Source organism: Mus musculus, chromosome 18 (genome assembly GCF_000001635.26).
Source record: "Mus musculus strain C57BL/6J chromosome 18, GRCm38.p6 C57BL/6J".
NCBI lineage: Eukaryota > Metazoa > Chordata > Mammalia > Rodentia > Muridae > Mus > Mus musculus.
This window is the reverse complement of record NC_000084.6, coordinates 37,760,451-37,775,557: the sequence shown is the minus strand read 5'-3', so window position 1 is coordinate 37,775,557 and position 15,107 is coordinate 37,760,451. Positions and strand designations below refer to the sequence as shown.

The 15,107-nt window shown below is 44.1% G+C and overlaps 21 protein-coding genes and 1 pseudogene across 22 annotated transcripts in view; all 22 read right to left on the bottom strand.

Moving 5' to 3' along the window:
* Pcdhga12 (protocadherin gamma subfamily A, 12) overlaps positions 1 to 9,978 on the bottom strand; it is a 76,294-nt gene extending 66,316 nt beyond the window's left edge. The window contains exon 1 of the mRNA NM_033595.4: positions 7,018 to 9,978. Coding sequence (NP_291073.1) covers positions 7,018 to 9,441 — 2,424 coding nt within the window. The 5' untranslated portion in view covers positions 9,442 to 9,978. The remainder of the gene's footprint in view (positions 1 to 7,017) is intronic.
* The window catches only part of Pcdhgb8 (protocadherin gamma subfamily B, 8), a 78,689-nt pseudogene extending 64,932 nt beyond the window's left edge, over positions 1 to 13,757 (bottom strand). The window contains exon 1 of the transcript NR_160734.1: positions 11,259 to 13,757. The product of NR_160734.1 is annotated as a protocadherin gamma subfamily B, 8, transcript variant 1, non-coding (transcript). The remainder of the gene's footprint in view (positions 1 to 11,258) is intronic.
* Positions 1 to 15,107, bottom strand: part of Gm37013 (predicted gene, 37013) — an 889,226-nt gene that overhangs the window by 66,316 nt on the left and 807,803 nt on the right. The window lies entirely within an intron of this gene.
* The window catches only part of Gm38666 (predicted gene, 38666), an 874,243-nt gene that overhangs the window by 66,316 nt on the left and 792,820 nt on the right, over positions 1 to 15,107 (bottom strand). The gene's annotated exons all lie outside the window — the stretch shown is intronic.
* The window catches only part of Gm38667 (predicted gene, 38667), an 868,072-nt gene that overhangs the window by 66,316 nt on the left and 786,649 nt on the right, over positions 1 to 15,107 (bottom strand). The window lies entirely within an intron of this gene.
* The window catches only part of Pcdhga1 (protocadherin gamma subfamily A, 1), a 180,096-nt gene that overhangs the window by 66,313 nt on the left and 98,676 nt on the right, over positions 1 to 15,107 (bottom strand). The gene's annotated exons all lie outside the window — the stretch shown is intronic.
* Pcdhga2 (protocadherin gamma subfamily A, 2) overlaps positions 1 to 15,107 on the bottom strand; it is a 172,944-nt gene that overhangs the window by 66,313 nt on the left and 91,524 nt on the right. The window lies entirely within an intron of this gene.
* Positions 1 to 15,107, bottom strand: part of Pcdhga3 (protocadherin gamma subfamily A, 3) — a 167,539-nt gene that overhangs the window by 66,316 nt on the left and 86,116 nt on the right. The window lies entirely within an intron of this gene.
* The window catches only part of Pcdhgb1 (protocadherin gamma subfamily B, 1), a 161,599-nt gene that overhangs the window by 66,313 nt on the left and 80,179 nt on the right, over positions 1 to 15,107 (bottom strand). The window lies entirely within an intron of this gene.
* Pcdhga4 (protocadherin gamma subfamily A, 4) overlaps positions 1 to 15,107 on the bottom strand; it is a 156,634-nt gene that overhangs the window by 66,313 nt on the left and 75,214 nt on the right. The window lies entirely within an intron of this gene.
* Pcdhgb2 (protocadherin gamma subfamily B, 2) overlaps positions 1 to 15,107 on the bottom strand; it is a 152,014-nt gene that overhangs the window by 66,315 nt on the left and 70,592 nt on the right. The gene's annotated exons all lie outside the window — the stretch shown is intronic.
* Positions 1 to 15,107, bottom strand: part of Pcdhga5 (protocadherin gamma subfamily A, 5) — a 147,496-nt gene that overhangs the window by 66,313 nt on the left and 66,076 nt on the right. The window lies entirely within an intron of this gene.
* Pcdhga6 (protocadherin gamma subfamily A, 6) overlaps positions 1 to 15,107 on the bottom strand; it is a 134,770-nt gene that overhangs the window by 66,313 nt on the left and 53,350 nt on the right. The gene's annotated exons all lie outside the window — the stretch shown is intronic.
* Positions 1 to 15,107, bottom strand: part of Pcdhga7 (protocadherin gamma subfamily A, 7) — a 127,040-nt gene that overhangs the window by 66,316 nt on the left and 45,617 nt on the right. The window lies entirely within an intron of this gene.
* The window catches only part of Pcdhgb4 (protocadherin gamma subfamily B, 4), a 121,495-nt gene that overhangs the window by 66,313 nt on the left and 40,075 nt on the right, over positions 1 to 15,107 (bottom strand). The gene's annotated exons all lie outside the window — the stretch shown is intronic.
* Positions 1 to 15,107, bottom strand: part of Pcdhga8 (protocadherin gamma subfamily A, 8) — a 116,168-nt gene that overhangs the window by 66,316 nt on the left and 34,745 nt on the right. The window lies entirely within an intron of this gene.
* Positions 1 to 15,107, bottom strand: part of Pcdhgb5 (protocadherin gamma subfamily B, 5) — a 110,900-nt gene that overhangs the window by 66,313 nt on the left and 29,480 nt on the right. The window lies entirely within an intron of this gene.
* The window catches only part of Pcdhga9 (protocadherin gamma subfamily A, 9), a 104,928-nt gene that overhangs the window by 66,306 nt on the left and 23,515 nt on the right, over positions 1 to 15,107 (bottom strand). The window lies entirely within an intron of this gene.
* The window catches only part of Pcdhgb6 (protocadherin gamma subfamily B, 6), a 99,780-nt gene that overhangs the window by 66,316 nt on the left and 18,357 nt on the right, over positions 1 to 15,107 (bottom strand). The gene's annotated exons all lie outside the window — the stretch shown is intronic.
* Positions 1 to 15,107, bottom strand: part of Pcdhga10 (protocadherin gamma subfamily A, 10) — a 94,855-nt gene that overhangs the window by 66,313 nt on the left and 13,435 nt on the right. The window lies entirely within an intron of this gene.
* Pcdhgb7 (protocadherin gamma subfamily B, 7) overlaps positions 1 to 15,107 on the bottom strand; it is a 90,252-nt gene that overhangs the window by 66,313 nt on the left and 8,832 nt on the right. The gene's annotated exons all lie outside the window — the stretch shown is intronic.
* The window catches only part of Pcdhga11 (protocadherin gamma subfamily A, 11), an 86,101-nt gene that overhangs the window by 66,316 nt on the left and 4,678 nt on the right, over positions 1 to 15,107 (bottom strand). The gene's annotated exons all lie outside the window — the stretch shown is intronic.

Genomic DNA, 15,107 nt, shown 5'->3' with positions numbered 1-15,107 from the left:
GTTTACTGCTTCTGAGTGGGATCTTCCAGCCTGCACACTACAGGGATCAAAGCCTAACTTTGTGCAGGGATAGTTTAGGCTTACATAGTACAGTATGAGGATACAGCACTCTGCACTACTTGTTTGTCAAAGCATATAAAATGCATGTGCAGCATTCCCAGACATACAGGATTGCATGCCTGGAACTCCTGAACTCCTGACCGTGAGAGGATGATGCACAAGAATCCGAACTTCCTCACTTCAAAGCCAGCTTGGTTGGGCTACATAGCAAATTCAAGGGCAGCCTGGACTGCCTTAAAACATCCATAACAACAAAATGGTAATTTTCTATAAACTAGAAACAAGAAAAAAGAATATAAATTAAAATACAATACCAATTATAGTAAGAAGAAATCACATATTTAGACAGCTTAATGGAAGATACATGACCCAGAACCTTTCATCTTAGTAAAGAAATGGATACAACATAAATATTCATCATCTGGTGGATAACAAATAGATGGTACCTATGCTATTTAAACACAAAGGATGGAATCTTGTCATTTGTGACAGCATGGATGGATCTGGAAATAATTGTGTTAAGTGAAATAAGCTATAGAGAAAAAGGCAAGCGCCACATCGTCTTACTCATATTTGTATCTAAAGTAGACAATATCACATGGGCTAATAGCAGACTTGTGTCAGGCATAGTGGCTCACACCTTTAATCCCAGCACTCTGAGAGACAGAGGCAAAGAGATCTCAGTGAGTTCAAGGCCAGCCTGGTCTATATAGCAAGTTCCAGACTAGTCAGGGGACACAGTGAAATCTTGCTTCAGGAAAGGTGTGGGGGTTCTATTTACCAGAGACAGAGAAAGACTGATCAGTGATAACTAAATTGTAGTGAGACAGCAGCCACAAGTTTGGTGGTACCATTCCACAGTAGGGAAACAACCGCTAACAATAATATAATGTATCCAAAACTAGAAGAAAGGACTGAGTTTGCATTTTATGTACTTTACCTCGGTTAGTTCTATAAAGGTAACTACTTCTTCCCCCTCCCTTTCTATTACATTTTAGGTTATAGCTTTACATCTTTCCAACTTACAAGTAGTAAAATATATAACATAACAGGGAAGTTTATTTGCAAGTGTTAAGTAGAGTTTGTAAAGTACTAATTAGTTCAGTGAAATGCCAAGAGAGAAATGATTACTGAGAAATTTGACTGGATTTGAATATCTTATAATGTGAATATATTGACAATCACACAACTCCCTTAATATTGTGCTCAAATTTTGTTACAGTATATTATTTAAAAATAAAAATTAAATGTGCTGGAGAAATGGCTTAGTAGTTAAGAGCACTGGATACTCCTCAGGGGACTTTGGTTTGCTCCTTTGGTTCGCAGCATCCACGCAGTGGCTTACAACTGTAACTCCAGTCACTGGGGATCTAATGTCCTCTTCTGGCCTCCATGGGTGGCAGGCACACACACGGTGCGCAAAAATACATGCAAGCTCTCACGTACACACATAGAAAATATAAATCATTTTAAAAAGTTAAGAAGCCCTCATTAGTAAAAGTTATAAAATAAAGCTGAGATAATTTTACAAGTTTTAATTAAACAGGTATATACCATGTTCATGGATTAGCAAATCTCGGTATTGTTAAAGTCTCCTACCATCACAGGCGAGCTATGGTTCCGTACTATTCCATCAGAAAGCCCTGCAGGCTTCTGCACTTGAAGTTCATAAGATGACTTTAGTTATTTGGAAATATAAGACCAAGAACTGTTAAAATAATATTTGCAAGGAATAAAAATGTCAGCAGACCTTACCTACCTGACATTAACACTTACTATAAAGCTATAATAATTCAGAAAATATAGTATGGGTAAGGTAATAGAAAAATAGATCAACGAATGGAAGTAGTCACACTTATCAGTGAAATAATTTTGAATAAACGGTGCCAAAACAACTCACCGGAAATAAAGAACATGACCAATATGTGTTGCTGGAAAATACAGGAAAGATCCCTGATCCATAATTCAGTGAATAACATCTTATACAACAAGGAAAAGTCTATTTTATTGATTAGCTTTGTTTTTTGTTTGTTGAGATGAAGTTTCACACTGTGGTCCAGGCTGGCCTGGAATTTACTACCAGAACCTCCAACTAATGATGATCCTCCTGTCTCAGCCTCCTGAATGTTAGAATTCTAGGCATGGTAAAAAGTAAAATCTGTTTAAAATAGAGTAAGTAAAATGGAGCAGTAATTGTTAAAGTAACCCCTCTTTTCATTGGACGTACTCGATCTCTTTACTAGTAAACCACTAGAAACCAAGTTTGGCACGTTCAGGGCGTACATACTTGTTAACATGCTTGTTCTTTCTTGGTTGCCATTCTTTAGTAGATCCCACAGGTAGGAATTAGCACTCAGGTTAAAGATGCTAAACTATTCAATCTGTTTAACTCTCTTTAGAGATCAAAACCCAAGTCACAGTTTATAATGGAATCAACACAACACAGACCTACTCTGGGATTCATGACAGTAAGGAAACCTGTAATTAGTAGTCAGACAATTTTTAATACATCTTTCTACTAATATTATTTTACTTTTGATTTACCAGATTTCTCCTTTCATACTTTCCAGAGTTTGTATTTTGCCAGCACTCAGGAAGTATGAGTTTGAGGCCAGACTGGTCTACATAGTGAGTTCCAGGACAACCAGGGCTATGTAGAGAGGCCCTGCCTTGAAACTTAAACAAACAAATAGCCCAAGTCCCCTTCAAACCAGAGTTTGCATTTTATGTACTTTACCTCGGTTAGTTCTTTAAAGGTAACTACTTCTTCCCCCTCCCTTTCTAATACATTTTAGGTTATAGCTTTACACCTTTCCAACTTACAGGTAGTAAGATATATAAAAGGGGAGTTTATTTGCAAGTGTTGAGTCCGTTATTTTTAAGAGTTTGTAAAGTACCAGTTCGGTGAACGACCAAGATCACACCAGGGTCCATTTGTACATCCACATGATTTCAAGGAACAGACTACAGCCAGCACTAAAGTGCTGGCTCAACGTCACTTAAACAATTTACATTATTTTAATTCCACAAGCCTCAAACAGGTAACAGGAAGAGAAGATCTTACCAGAGGACAATGCAACAGACATGAATAGGGAAGTATAAAGCAGCCAGATTTGTAATTCATTTTGAAAAACAAGATTCAGCGTGAAAAGCAATCTGGAGTACTTGTTAGAAGACACTGGTCAGGGGGGTGATAATTTTTAAAGAGTTTGAGTCTACCAACTTCCATGTGGCTTATTCTTAAATTTATTTAAATGATTGGCAAACTTTATCAGCCTGATATTTTTCTTTAGTTATGTGCATTTGTTTGTGTAAATGCCAGTGAGTGCAGGAACTCTTAGAGGCCAAAAGAGGGCGCCAGATCCCCTAGGCTGTGAGTCAGCAGATCTGAGGACAGGGAAATGATCTCCTAGCTTGAGCTTCCTCAGTATCTGCTCTCAACCGCTGAGTTAACATCTCTCCAGCCCCAGACTGTCTTTGTGTAGTGAGGGTTTTCTCAGATAGAAAAGAAAGACCATTTATCAGGATAAACGGGTTTTGAGTACGGATCTTTCATGGTTCACTGACTAAGAATTGCCCATATATATATATATATATATATATATATATATATATACCAACACAATCTGAATGACAAGGTAAAGCTACTAAATATAAAGTGTAAATATAATGTGTAAAATATGTTACCAAATTACCGTGGACCATCTGTTCCTATCATTCCTGACCGTGGCATGCTTGCCATGTCAAGTTTCTCACCACAAGCTTTCAGTCTTTTTGCCAGAATTGTTCTTCCCTGAGATTGCTGGAAAGAGTCCATGCTGAGAAAAATCTGCATTTGACTGAACTTAAGCTTCACTGAGAGGCTCTTGCCCTGAGGGATGACCCTGCTTCCCAGCAATCAGAATGTCAGTCACCCCACCCCCACCCAGGGTCCCTCACTGAGATTTCCATTGAGTCCTTTTTGGTTGGTTGGTTGGTTTATTTTGTTTTTTGATTTTTTTGAGACAGGGTTTCTCTGTGTAGCCCTGGCTGTCCTGGAACTCACTCTGTGGACCAGGCTGGCCTCGAACTCAGAAATCCGCCTGCCTCTGTCTCCCAAGTGCTGGGATTAAAGGCCTATGCCACCACTGCCTGGTTCCATTGAGTCTTCAGGAGCAGAGTTTTCAAGAAGAAATTTCTTTTGACCCTGAGTTCACAGGAGCCACAAATTGCTGATAGGACTGTGGCATTTTAGATCAATAGTCACCCTGAAGTTAAAACCTGGGGCCGTGTGAACGGAAGGCATCCTTAACACTTCAGAACCAGCACAAACAGCACAGCCAGGAAAGGTGATACGGGAATACAGACTGAGACAACCACCAGATAGAAATTAAGATAGCATCGGAACACAATTTTACCTAGTGGTCTCTGAGATATGGCAATATTCACCAAGGATGTTAGCCAAGACAGGGTATGTCACAGAAGTGGCTAAGGGGGACAGCTCTCCATCATCAACAAAGTCTCTCACAGGAGCCTGCAGGCAACGCCTTGTGAGAAAGACACATACTCCACATATCTTGGGCTTCTTGGGCTACAGACTGAATTCCACCTGACCAATAGAAGGTCAGGCAGGCTTAAAGTCAGCATCCACCACCATCACCTTGGGGACTGGGTAGCTAGGCTCAGGAACTCCAATTCTCTGTGCTCTCACTGACACATAGGACCACAGCACTAGGGTCTTCTGGTCGATGGTCAGTAGTAGGAGACATTACCAGTGGGACTCAAACTGGGATAAGAGGCTCTGGCTTGAGCAGAGAGCTAACCTCAGCCAGGCAGGCCAAGTAAGAGGCTTGATAGAAAACAAGACTGCTGTTCTTAGCATTGATCCGATGTATTGCCTGACATTTCCACTAACGAGGATACACTGCCCTGCTTTTCTTAGTATTGATTACAGAACACTGCACATAGTACATTCTATTTACAGCTTAAAGTAAATAAAAAGTATGTGTTATTTATTTATTTATTTATTTATTTATTTATTTAATTTTATTCAGTACTATGGATTGAAGCTAGCTAGCTAGGACCTTGCATGTAGAAGACAAGAGATTTGCACTGGGCCCTCTTTGGACCTTTTGTTTTGAGATGAGGTTTCACTAAGATTGACTTTGAACTTGCTATCAGCCTGCCTGAGCCTCCTGGGTACCTGGGATCAGGATTATAGGTCTCTACTACCAGCCCTGGCGAAAATATTTGGTTTTTTTCTCCTTTTTTTCTCCTTCTCTTTCTTCTTTTCTTCTTCTCCTTCTTTTCTGCTCTTGGGTGTCAAGATGCATAAGGTGACATTTGAATCTTGTTTTATTTTGGGGGCCATTTTGTTTAGTTGTTTTGATTACTTTTTTTTTTTTTTTTTTTTTTTTTTTTTTTTTTTTTTTTTTGGTTCTTTGAGACAGGGTTTCTCTGTATAGCCCTGGCCGTCCTGGAACTCACTTTGTAGACCAGGCTGGCCTCGAACTCAGAAATCCACCTGCCTCTGCTTCCCAAGTGCTTGATTACTTTTCATTCTCTAAGTAACACTAATCTCTTTTATAAATTTGGATTCTAATTATTATGGTTTTTAAAATATATAGGCAACACATAAATAGAAAAAGCAAGTTCTAAACAAATAATTAGGACCTGTACTTTCCAGAAAAAAAAAAGTTTGTAAAAAGAAAATTGTTGTGAAGGGAAAATACACTACTGAAAAGTTTCTTCAAAACAAAATACATTTTCAAAACATTTGAATTTTAAAGATATTTCCTCAAGGAATTCTTTCCTATGTAAATGGCAAAAGTTACTCATTCTTGTGCTACAATGATAGATTCTGGATATTTTATATATCATTGGTGCAGGTTAAAATGGGTAGAAGAAATGTTTGGCTTTATTCCTATATATGTATTGTGCTACTGAAATGTGTAGCTGATAAAATTCTATTATAGTCCTTCCTCATTGCAACACAGATTGTAGATCTGGGAAAAATTTCAAGTGTGTAAGAAATAAAATTTATCATACTTAGAAGTCAAACAGTTTTAAAACATGACAACATTTCTTACACTAAGAAAGTCTAAGCATGGAGCTGAAGAGATGCATAGGAGTTCATACCACCTGCTGGGAATCATAAGCCCTGGAAGCTTGGATCTCAGCTGCCTTGAAACTGGTCAGGGGGTCCCACAAGGAACCGTAACAACCCCCCAACACACACACACACACACACACACACACACACACACACACACACACACACACAGATCAGGGGCAGGAGCACTTCTGAGGCTTGCTGACTTCCTGGGGTCAGGGAAAAACCTCACCTCAAAGGAAAAGGCAGAAAGTGATAGAGAGTAGCAAGGTCCCTCATCCTGTAGTTATACCACACTCTATTGGGTCTGGGGATGTAGCTCAGTGTGCACAGATCTTGGTTCAACGCCCAGAAAGGGCATGGAAAACCAACAGCAACTGCACTTTCCATTAAAATCTGTTTCTTCACTCTAGCAGAATTTGGGTTCCCTAAGGCTCCACTGGGGGGGTTGAATCCAGGATCTCCTTTCCATACTTGCTAGGCAAGCGCTCTCTACCCCTGAGCTCCAAGTTACACTCACAACTCCAGTATTCTTAACAGATAAAATGGCACGAGGTAATCATAACCGACACGAAGATGCTTCATGGCCCAAAAGAATTAAAAGTTAAACAAGCATTATCCTTGACGAACTAAGCTACCGAATTATAGGGTACAGAGTAACGTAAAGTAGAAATTGTTTCTACAGTATGTAATAGTTGCATATAACAACAGGAGTATGTATCTTTAAAACCAAACAAGGTGACTAAGTTGTTGTTTGTGTCTGCCGTGTATATACAGATGTGTTCACAACTGCTTTATCATTTCCAAATACCCGTGAATCATCCATGCTAGGATGATAATTTGCTCCAAGCTCAGAATAGACTCACCTGATTTAATGCATGATTGTCTTTAGAAAAAACCGAATCACCCGATGGTAAAAGAGGCTCGGTTTTCTCGCAGCTCTCCTGGCTGATGAGCGTGTCTGCATAGTTGGGCTGCGGGAAAATCAAGTGACTCTTTCGGGAGCCCGCAGTGAGCGAGACCTCGTGCGAATAAGTCTGCAAGAAAGCTTGCACTCCGTCTACGCCCACAAAGTGAGAGGCTGCAACGTCAGCCAATCCGGGTCCCCCAGCCCGGAGCAGGCGCAGTGAGTGCCAGCGCCGCAGCCTGAGCGCCAGCAGCACCAGAACAAAGACCAGGAAGACGGTGGAGACCGCCGCCACGGCCACCACCAGATAGAGAGTGAGCCCTGAAGTTTCGGAGGTGGAAGGAGATTCTAGATTGTCTAGATCTGCCAGGACGTCGGGGATGCTGTCGGCGATCGCCACAGTGAGCGTGACAGTGGCAGAGAGAGGAGGCTGGCCGTGGTCCTGCACAGACACTACGAGGTTCTGTTTGAGAGCATCTCTGTCCATCAGGGCCCGAGCCGTGCTTATCTCGCCCGTGTGCAGCCCCACGGAGAAGAGCCCTGGCTCGCTGGCCTTTAGCAGACGGTAGGACAGCCAGGCGTTCTGTCCTGAGTCTCTGTCCACTGCCACCACCTTTGTCACCAGATAGCCAGGCTCTGCTGAGCGGGGTGCTAGCTCCACTCCAGTAGAACCGTCGGTAGGGAGAGTGGGGTACAAGATTTCGGGGACGTTGTCATTCTGATCCAGCACGAACAAGCTCAGTGACACGTTGCTGCTGAGTGGCGGGTCCCCGCTGTCACGCGCTATCACTTGCAGTTGTAGGTCTGGGAACTGCTCGTAGTCAAAGGAATGCAGTGCGTACAGGACACCAGTGTCCGAGTTGATGGAAACGTAAGAGGAAAGGGGCACGCCCTGGTGGGTGTCCTCAGCTAGGGAGTAAGTGACTTGGGCATTTTTGTCACTGTCGGGGTCGTGGGCGGTCACGGATGCGATAGAGGCCCCTCTAGGGTTATTCTCTGGGATGTAGGCCCAGTATGAGGCCTGAAGGAAAACGGGCGAGTTATCGTTCGTGTCTGCTATGTCCAGTGCGAGGTGAGTTTCTGTTGTCAGGGGCGGACTTCCCCTGTCAGTGGCGGTCATTGTGATGTTGTAACTAGGAACCTCTTCTCGGTCCAGGACTGCATCTGTGACTAATCTATAATAGTTTCCGTAAGACTTTTCTAACTTAAAGGGCAGATTCTCTTGGATGGAACAGATTACCTGTCCATTTTCCCCAGAATCTTGATCATTTACGTTTAAAAGTGCTATTAATGTCCCTTGGGGAGAGTTTTCTGGGACAGAGTTGGTGAGGGACGTGATGGCTACTTCAGGGGCATTGTCGTTCACGTCCAGAACTGTGACCAGGACCTTGGCCCGTGCAGAATATCCCGCGTTATCTGTAGCTTGCACCTCCATCTCGTAGAACCCCGATTCTTCATGATTCAGCTCCCCTATTGTTGATATTGTCCCCAAGTTACTGTCCAGCTTGAAAACTTTCGCTGCCTTGTCGTCCACGTACCGGAAGGAATAGATCACTTCCGCATTGGCGCCTTCGTCTGGGTCGGTGGCGTTGACCAGCAGCAGCTGAGTGCCCACAGCCACGTTCTCCCGCACGCTCACGCGGTACTCGGACCGAGCAAACGCAGGTGCGTTGTCGTTCGCATCCACAACCATCACGCGGATGCGCGCTGTGCCAGTGCGAACCGGGTCTCCCGCGTCGGAAGCGGTGAGGACTAGGAGATGAGCGGCCTTTTCCTCCCGATCCAGCGAGCTCTCCAGCACCAATTCTGGGTACTTGTTACCATCAGCTCCGTTCTGCACCTCCAGTGAGAAGTGAGCATTCGGGCTGAGCTGGTAGCTCTGAAGCGAGTTCTTCCCGATATCTGGATCCCAAGCGTGGGGAAGAGGGAACCGCATCCCAGCGGCGGCGTTTTCGCTCATTTTTATTTCTAATTCACTTTCACGGAAGTAGGGAGCGTTGTCGTTAATGTCCCTCACTTCTATTTCTACTCCGTATATTTTCCCTATATCTTCCATCAGAATCTCTAGATTTAACTGACACTTGATGGACCCCATACACAGCTCCTCCCGGTCTATCCTGCCCGCGGTGACCAGGCTGCCGCTTCGAGGGTTTAGAGCGAAAAGTTGAGCCCTACCTCTGGAGACGATGCGGACCCCTCGCTTCTCCAGCTCGCGGGGCTCCAGCCCCAGATCCTTGGAGATGTTGCCCACCCTAGATCCTTTCTCCAGCTCCTCGGGAACCGAATAGCGTATCTGGGTGGATCCAGCTTTCCACAGCATCCCGAGGAGGACTCCCAGGAAGACCAGCCCTTTGCAGTCCTCCCGCCGTTGCATGGGGATCATCACCAACTGAGGATTATTTCCAATTCTGCCTGTGATCACCTGAACCAGAATCTGCTTTTGAAGCCTTGGAGCAAGACAGTTAGGAGGTGGGACGAGTTCCTCCAGGCCAGTTTGCTCCTAGAGGGGTTTTGTCTCAATCTGTCCGCATTGTGTTTTAGGCGCATGCAAAGCAAGCAGGGCTTCCCTGCTTTTCCTTCCCCGTGGTGAACAGCGGCGCTCAGAGTCCGAACCAATTACTGCACAGTCGTGAACTCCGGGAGAGGATTTTTGGTCTGTGAACCTTAAATAGCTCCACCTACTGTTCTTCAAATGGAGATGGAAACAGAAAACTCAACAGTACTGGGCAGTTCAGTGAGCAGTCCGTAACCCCCCCCCCCCCACAAATTCACTTCCTTGAATTATTTTCAGTAGCTGTTTGTTTTCCTATATTTTCCAGTAAGACAAAAATTTCAATAGATTTCTTGAAAATTTCTAAAGGGAAGAACTATTGTAACAAGTTGGAATTTATTACTGAAAAAACAAAAATTCACAATCATATGGAAAACAAACATGAGAACTGTTATAATGCATATTATTAGATTCATATGTGACTCTAATCAATCAATGAAGATTATGGACACCTTTAGAGTAAGTGGAAAGATTCCAACCTGCATTAACTTGAACTGGAGATTCTACTATACAGTTATACAGATGTATTGTATTGCAAAAAGGACATTTGGTGTTGAGAAAGACTTAGTAAAAGAAAATTAGTAATCTGAGGAATACTGTAAACTTTCCTTCTCCTGGGTAATTTTGAAAACAGAACTACTGGCCATATATTTAGAAGCACATCAAAATGTAGAAAAGATTCTAGGAGACGACTGCCTGTACATATTTAATGTGACTAGAAACTGTCTTTAAAAGCAAGCACTTTTTAGTGACGACTGCTGGACAGTGGACTCTAGCTATCAGCCATGCTTAAGTATAAACTCTAATTGAGCTACCCTTCAGTCTCTGATAGCCATAAAATAAGATTTGAAGAAAACTTGCTTGTAAGACATAAAAGTGAAATTAAAAGAACCCCTGCTATATCTGAATATCACTACCAAATTATTATCATATAGTTTGAAAACTTTTTGTATATATCATTTCTCAGTTTAAAGATCAAGATATTGATCTCCCAAGAAACTACCACAGAAAGACAAAAGTATAGCTCAACTAAAGTATTTGAGTAGGACCACTGAGAGATGACTCAGCCAGCAAAGGTGCTTGCTGCCAAGCATAAGTGAATCTGAGGTCCATTTCTGGGACCCACATGGTAGAAACACAGACCCGATTCCCAAAGGTTGTCCTCTGACTGCCACATGGTGCACGCATGCACACACACACACACACACACACACACACACAGAGAGAGAGAGAGAGAGAGAGAGAGAGATTTAAATTGCTTGAGTGGCAGTGCATCATAATACTTCTAAGCTCTGCGCTTGGGTGTACATAGATAAAATATTTCAAAGTCCTTGAAGCCTAATGGCGCAGTAGTTACTGGCATATAGAGCAAAGATAGGAAAGAACTGAGACTGTTGGTATATAATGTGCTCTAAGATATTCTTTGTAAAGAATATAGATCGTGGTAGAGGCAGAGGCAGGAGGATCTCTAAGAGTTTATGGTCAACCCGGTCTAAGTTCCAGGACAACTAGTGCTATGTTGAGAAACCCTGCCTCTAAATGTATTATAAAAAATAAGTAAACCAACCAAAAGACAGACAAATATAAAATATTTCCAAAAGATTTTGAAAACGAAACAACTTGCGAATGAAAGGCTAATTGAAACTCACGTGATTAGAAGCAATAGAATCCGAGACTATCTTGTTATTCTCCTCAGCGACACTCACTGCTACAGAAGCTTCCGTACAAAGGTCTCGCGGAGGGACCATTTCTGGAGTCAAGGTAAGAAATTGAGAAATTGTCTTTTGACAATTGGAGGCAACATAGAGATTGTAGGAATAAGGAAGAGTCCCCTCGCCTTAGTTGAGAGAAACCTCTGGTCTCGTCTTACAGCAGAGGCCCGACTGAAAATAGTCTGAGACAGCAGGACCATGGGACTGTCGAAGGCGAAGGACAATGGCCAGGATCACAACGAAAAGAAAGAGCACTGAGACCAAGGCCAAGGCCACCACCAGGTAAAACTGAAGCTCACTTTGGGAGTCAGACAGCAAAGGTTCATCTCTGAGGTCTGGCAGGACCTCCTGCAGGCTGTCAGCGAAGATGAGGTGCAGCGTGGCTGTAGCCGAGAGCGGTGGTTGTCCACCATCACGCACAGCGACCAGAAGGCGCTGCCGCGCTGAGTCCCTGTCTCCCAGGGCACGCGCTGTGCGCACCTCGCCTGTGCGCAGTCCCAGGCTGAAGAGCCCGGGATCGCTGGCCTGCAGCACGTGGTAAGATAGCCAGGCATTGTGTCCAGAGTCTGCATCCACCGCCACCACTTTGGTGACCAGGTATCCGGGCTCGGCAGCACGCGGCACCATGTCGAAGAGCGCAGAGCCGTCGGGCTCGAGTGTGGGATACAGCACGCGTGGCGCGTTGTCGTTGCGGTCACCCACCAGCACCCGCATGCTCACGTTGGCGCTGAGCGAGGGCTTTCCCTGGTCGCGCGCCTGCAGTGTCAGCTGGAAGGAGCGCAGCTGTTCGTGGTCGAAGGCGCGCTGCGCGAACACCACGCCACTATCCTGGTTCACCGACACGTAGGACCACAGTGATTTAGGCTCTAGGTCGCTGGCTATGATGGAGTAGGAGATGAAACCATTGGATCCCAAATCCGGGTCGAAGGCGCTGACCTGAGCAATGGAAGCTCCAGGAGGGTTGTTCTCAGCCACTTGGATCAAATAGGAGGTCTGGTGGAAAACTGGAGCATTGTCATTGATATCCCCAACATGCAGGGTAACGCTTGTGCTGGAAGAGAGAGGGGGCTTGCCTTTATCAGTGGCGATGATGGTGACGTTGTACTCTGGAGTCTGCTCCCGGTCCAGGATCCCATCTGTTACAAGCTTATAGTAATTGCTGGCAGAAGATTCAATCCTAAAAGGAACCGTTTCTTTTACGAAGCAACTCACTCTTCCATTTTCTTCTGAATCTTTATCATACGTTTTGAACAGAGCCACCACTGTCCCCGGTTCTGCATCTTCGGTTATAGAATTGGACACGGAAGTAAAAACCACTTCTGGGGCATTGTCGTTCTCATCGAGAATTTCCACTACAACTTTACATTCTGAGGCCATGCCTCCACCGTCCTTGGCCTCTATGTTCATGGTGTAAGTCCTCTTGGTTTCAAAGTCAATAGGGCCTTTGGATTTAATTTCTCCACTTTGATGATCTAGGATAAACTTATCTCTAATATCTTCTCCTAGTGATTTGAAGGAGTAGGTGACTTCTGCGTTGACACCCTCATCCTGGTCAGTGGCTATCACTGTTAGCACAGACGTGCCTGCGGCCATGTCCTCTCTAAGACTGACTTTGTACGTACTTTGGCTGAACACTGGGGGGTTATCATTGGCATCAGTGACCTCGATCTGAATCTGAGCGGTGCCCGTTAGGACTGGTTCTCCCCCATCTACTGCGGTTAGGACCAAGAGCTGGGAGCTCTGTTTTTCCCTGTCCAGAGGCTTCTCCAACACTAATTCGGGGGCATCCTTTCCTTCAGTGTTGTCCTTTACCACCAGAGAGAAGTGCTCATTCAAACTGAGTTGGTAACTCTGGAGAGAGTTCAGCCCTACATCTGCATCTATGGCAGATTCCAGGCCAAACCTAGTGCCTGGAATCGCAAGTTCATTGATTTGCAAAACAATGCTATTTTGGAGGAAACGGGGAGGGTTATCATTTATATCTTCTATCACCACGCTGACGTGAAAAACGTTTAGGGGATTTTCTGCCACAATCTCTAAGGGCAGGACGCACAGAGGGCTTTGGAAGCAGAGAAACTCTCGGTCTATTCTGTCGCTCACAACTATGTTCCCGTTCTCTGGGTTCACAGAAAGATACGGTTTCTCTGCAATAACTCTAAGGTTTCTTGTCAGTAAGTCCTGAACAGGCAGCCCCAGGTCCTCAGCGAGATTTCCCACGACTGAACCCATGGCCATTTCTTCCGGAATAGAGTACCGGACTTGCTCTGAGAGCCCCGTGCAGAACAAAGGCAGCAAGAAGGGAAAGAGTACTTGCCTCCACGGGGTCCTGCTCCCTAGCTTCACGCTGCTGCGCTCCATCCTTCTCCCGCACCAGTGTGAAGGGAGGAGGCTTCGCGAATTACTTCCAACCAGGAAGAAAACCCAAACGCTCCACGTTTGAGGATATCACAGTCTCTAATCTGATTTACCAAGCAGAAAATTCAAGTACCCCTACTCTTTAAGCCTCCAGTGAATGTACAGAATTTCAACCGGTAGAGCATGGAGTCAGCTCTTGCAGCGAATTGGACAGCAGCGGCGCCCAGAGGCCATTTATAAAATTGCAATCAGAACCCTTCGCAGACTCATTGGGTTTAAGAATACAGCTATGTTGAGATATGGGGAGCAAAGGAATTTCTGAGTTTAGAATTTGACTGTTTTCCAGTGTTGCTACCGAACAAAGCTCCTCAGAGGTGGGATCTGTAACATAACTATTAACCCAGTGACAACAGATTAAAAAGCTCGTCTTTTCTAAGGAAACGCACACATTGGATGAATCAGGAAAGTATTTTCTCAAGATCACGTGGGAAAATAGCCCCACCACGCGGTATAGGAAAACTTGACAGTGGCGAAATGACACCAGACATCATCGGACACATGCATAGTTAGCAGAGGAGAGGCACTTTTGAGTGACTATTTAGGGAACATTTGGAATAAAGATCGTCAATGCCAGAAGTTATTTTTAGTTGTAATATAGATACATCACAAGGATTGTTAAATGTTCAATCACTGTTAAGTAAGAATCTCCTGACATGAAATGGGAGAGAATTTTCTTTTCTTTTTTTTTTCTTTCCAGTTTTTATTAGGTATTTAGCTCATTTACATTTCCAATGCTATACCAAAAGTCCCCCATACCCACCCACCCCCACTCCCCTACCCGCCCACTCCCCCTTTTTGGCCCTGGCATTCCCCTGTTCTGGGGCATATAAAGTTTGTGTGTCCAATGGGCCTCTCTTTCCAGTGATGGCCGACTAGGTCATCTTTTGATACATATGCAGCTAGAGTCAAGAGCTCCGGGGTACTGGTTAGTTCATAATATTGATCCACCTATAGGGTTGCAGATCCCTTTAGCTCCTTGGGTACTTTCTCTAGCTCCTCCATTGGGAGCCCGAGAATTTTCTTTTTATCTTTTTTTTTTTTCTAATTTTTTTTCCCAGAGCTGAGGACCAAACCCAGGGCTTTACACTTGCTAGGCAAGCACTCTACCATAGAGCTAAATCCTCAACCCCTCTTTTCATCCTTTTATTTAAACGATATGTTGCATCCTAACTGAATTGCCTATGACTTGCAAATCAACTTTCAGAGACAACCTTTTCTTTTTCTTCTTCAAGAGCTTGTCTGAGAGCCTCCAACTAGTTTAGATTGTGCTTAAAAATACAGACCACCCTCTCCTTACCAATCAAATGCCTCATAGTCTTTTGAATAATCTAATTCTAGTTCAAGTGTAGCGCCTTAAAGTTCTTTTTCTTC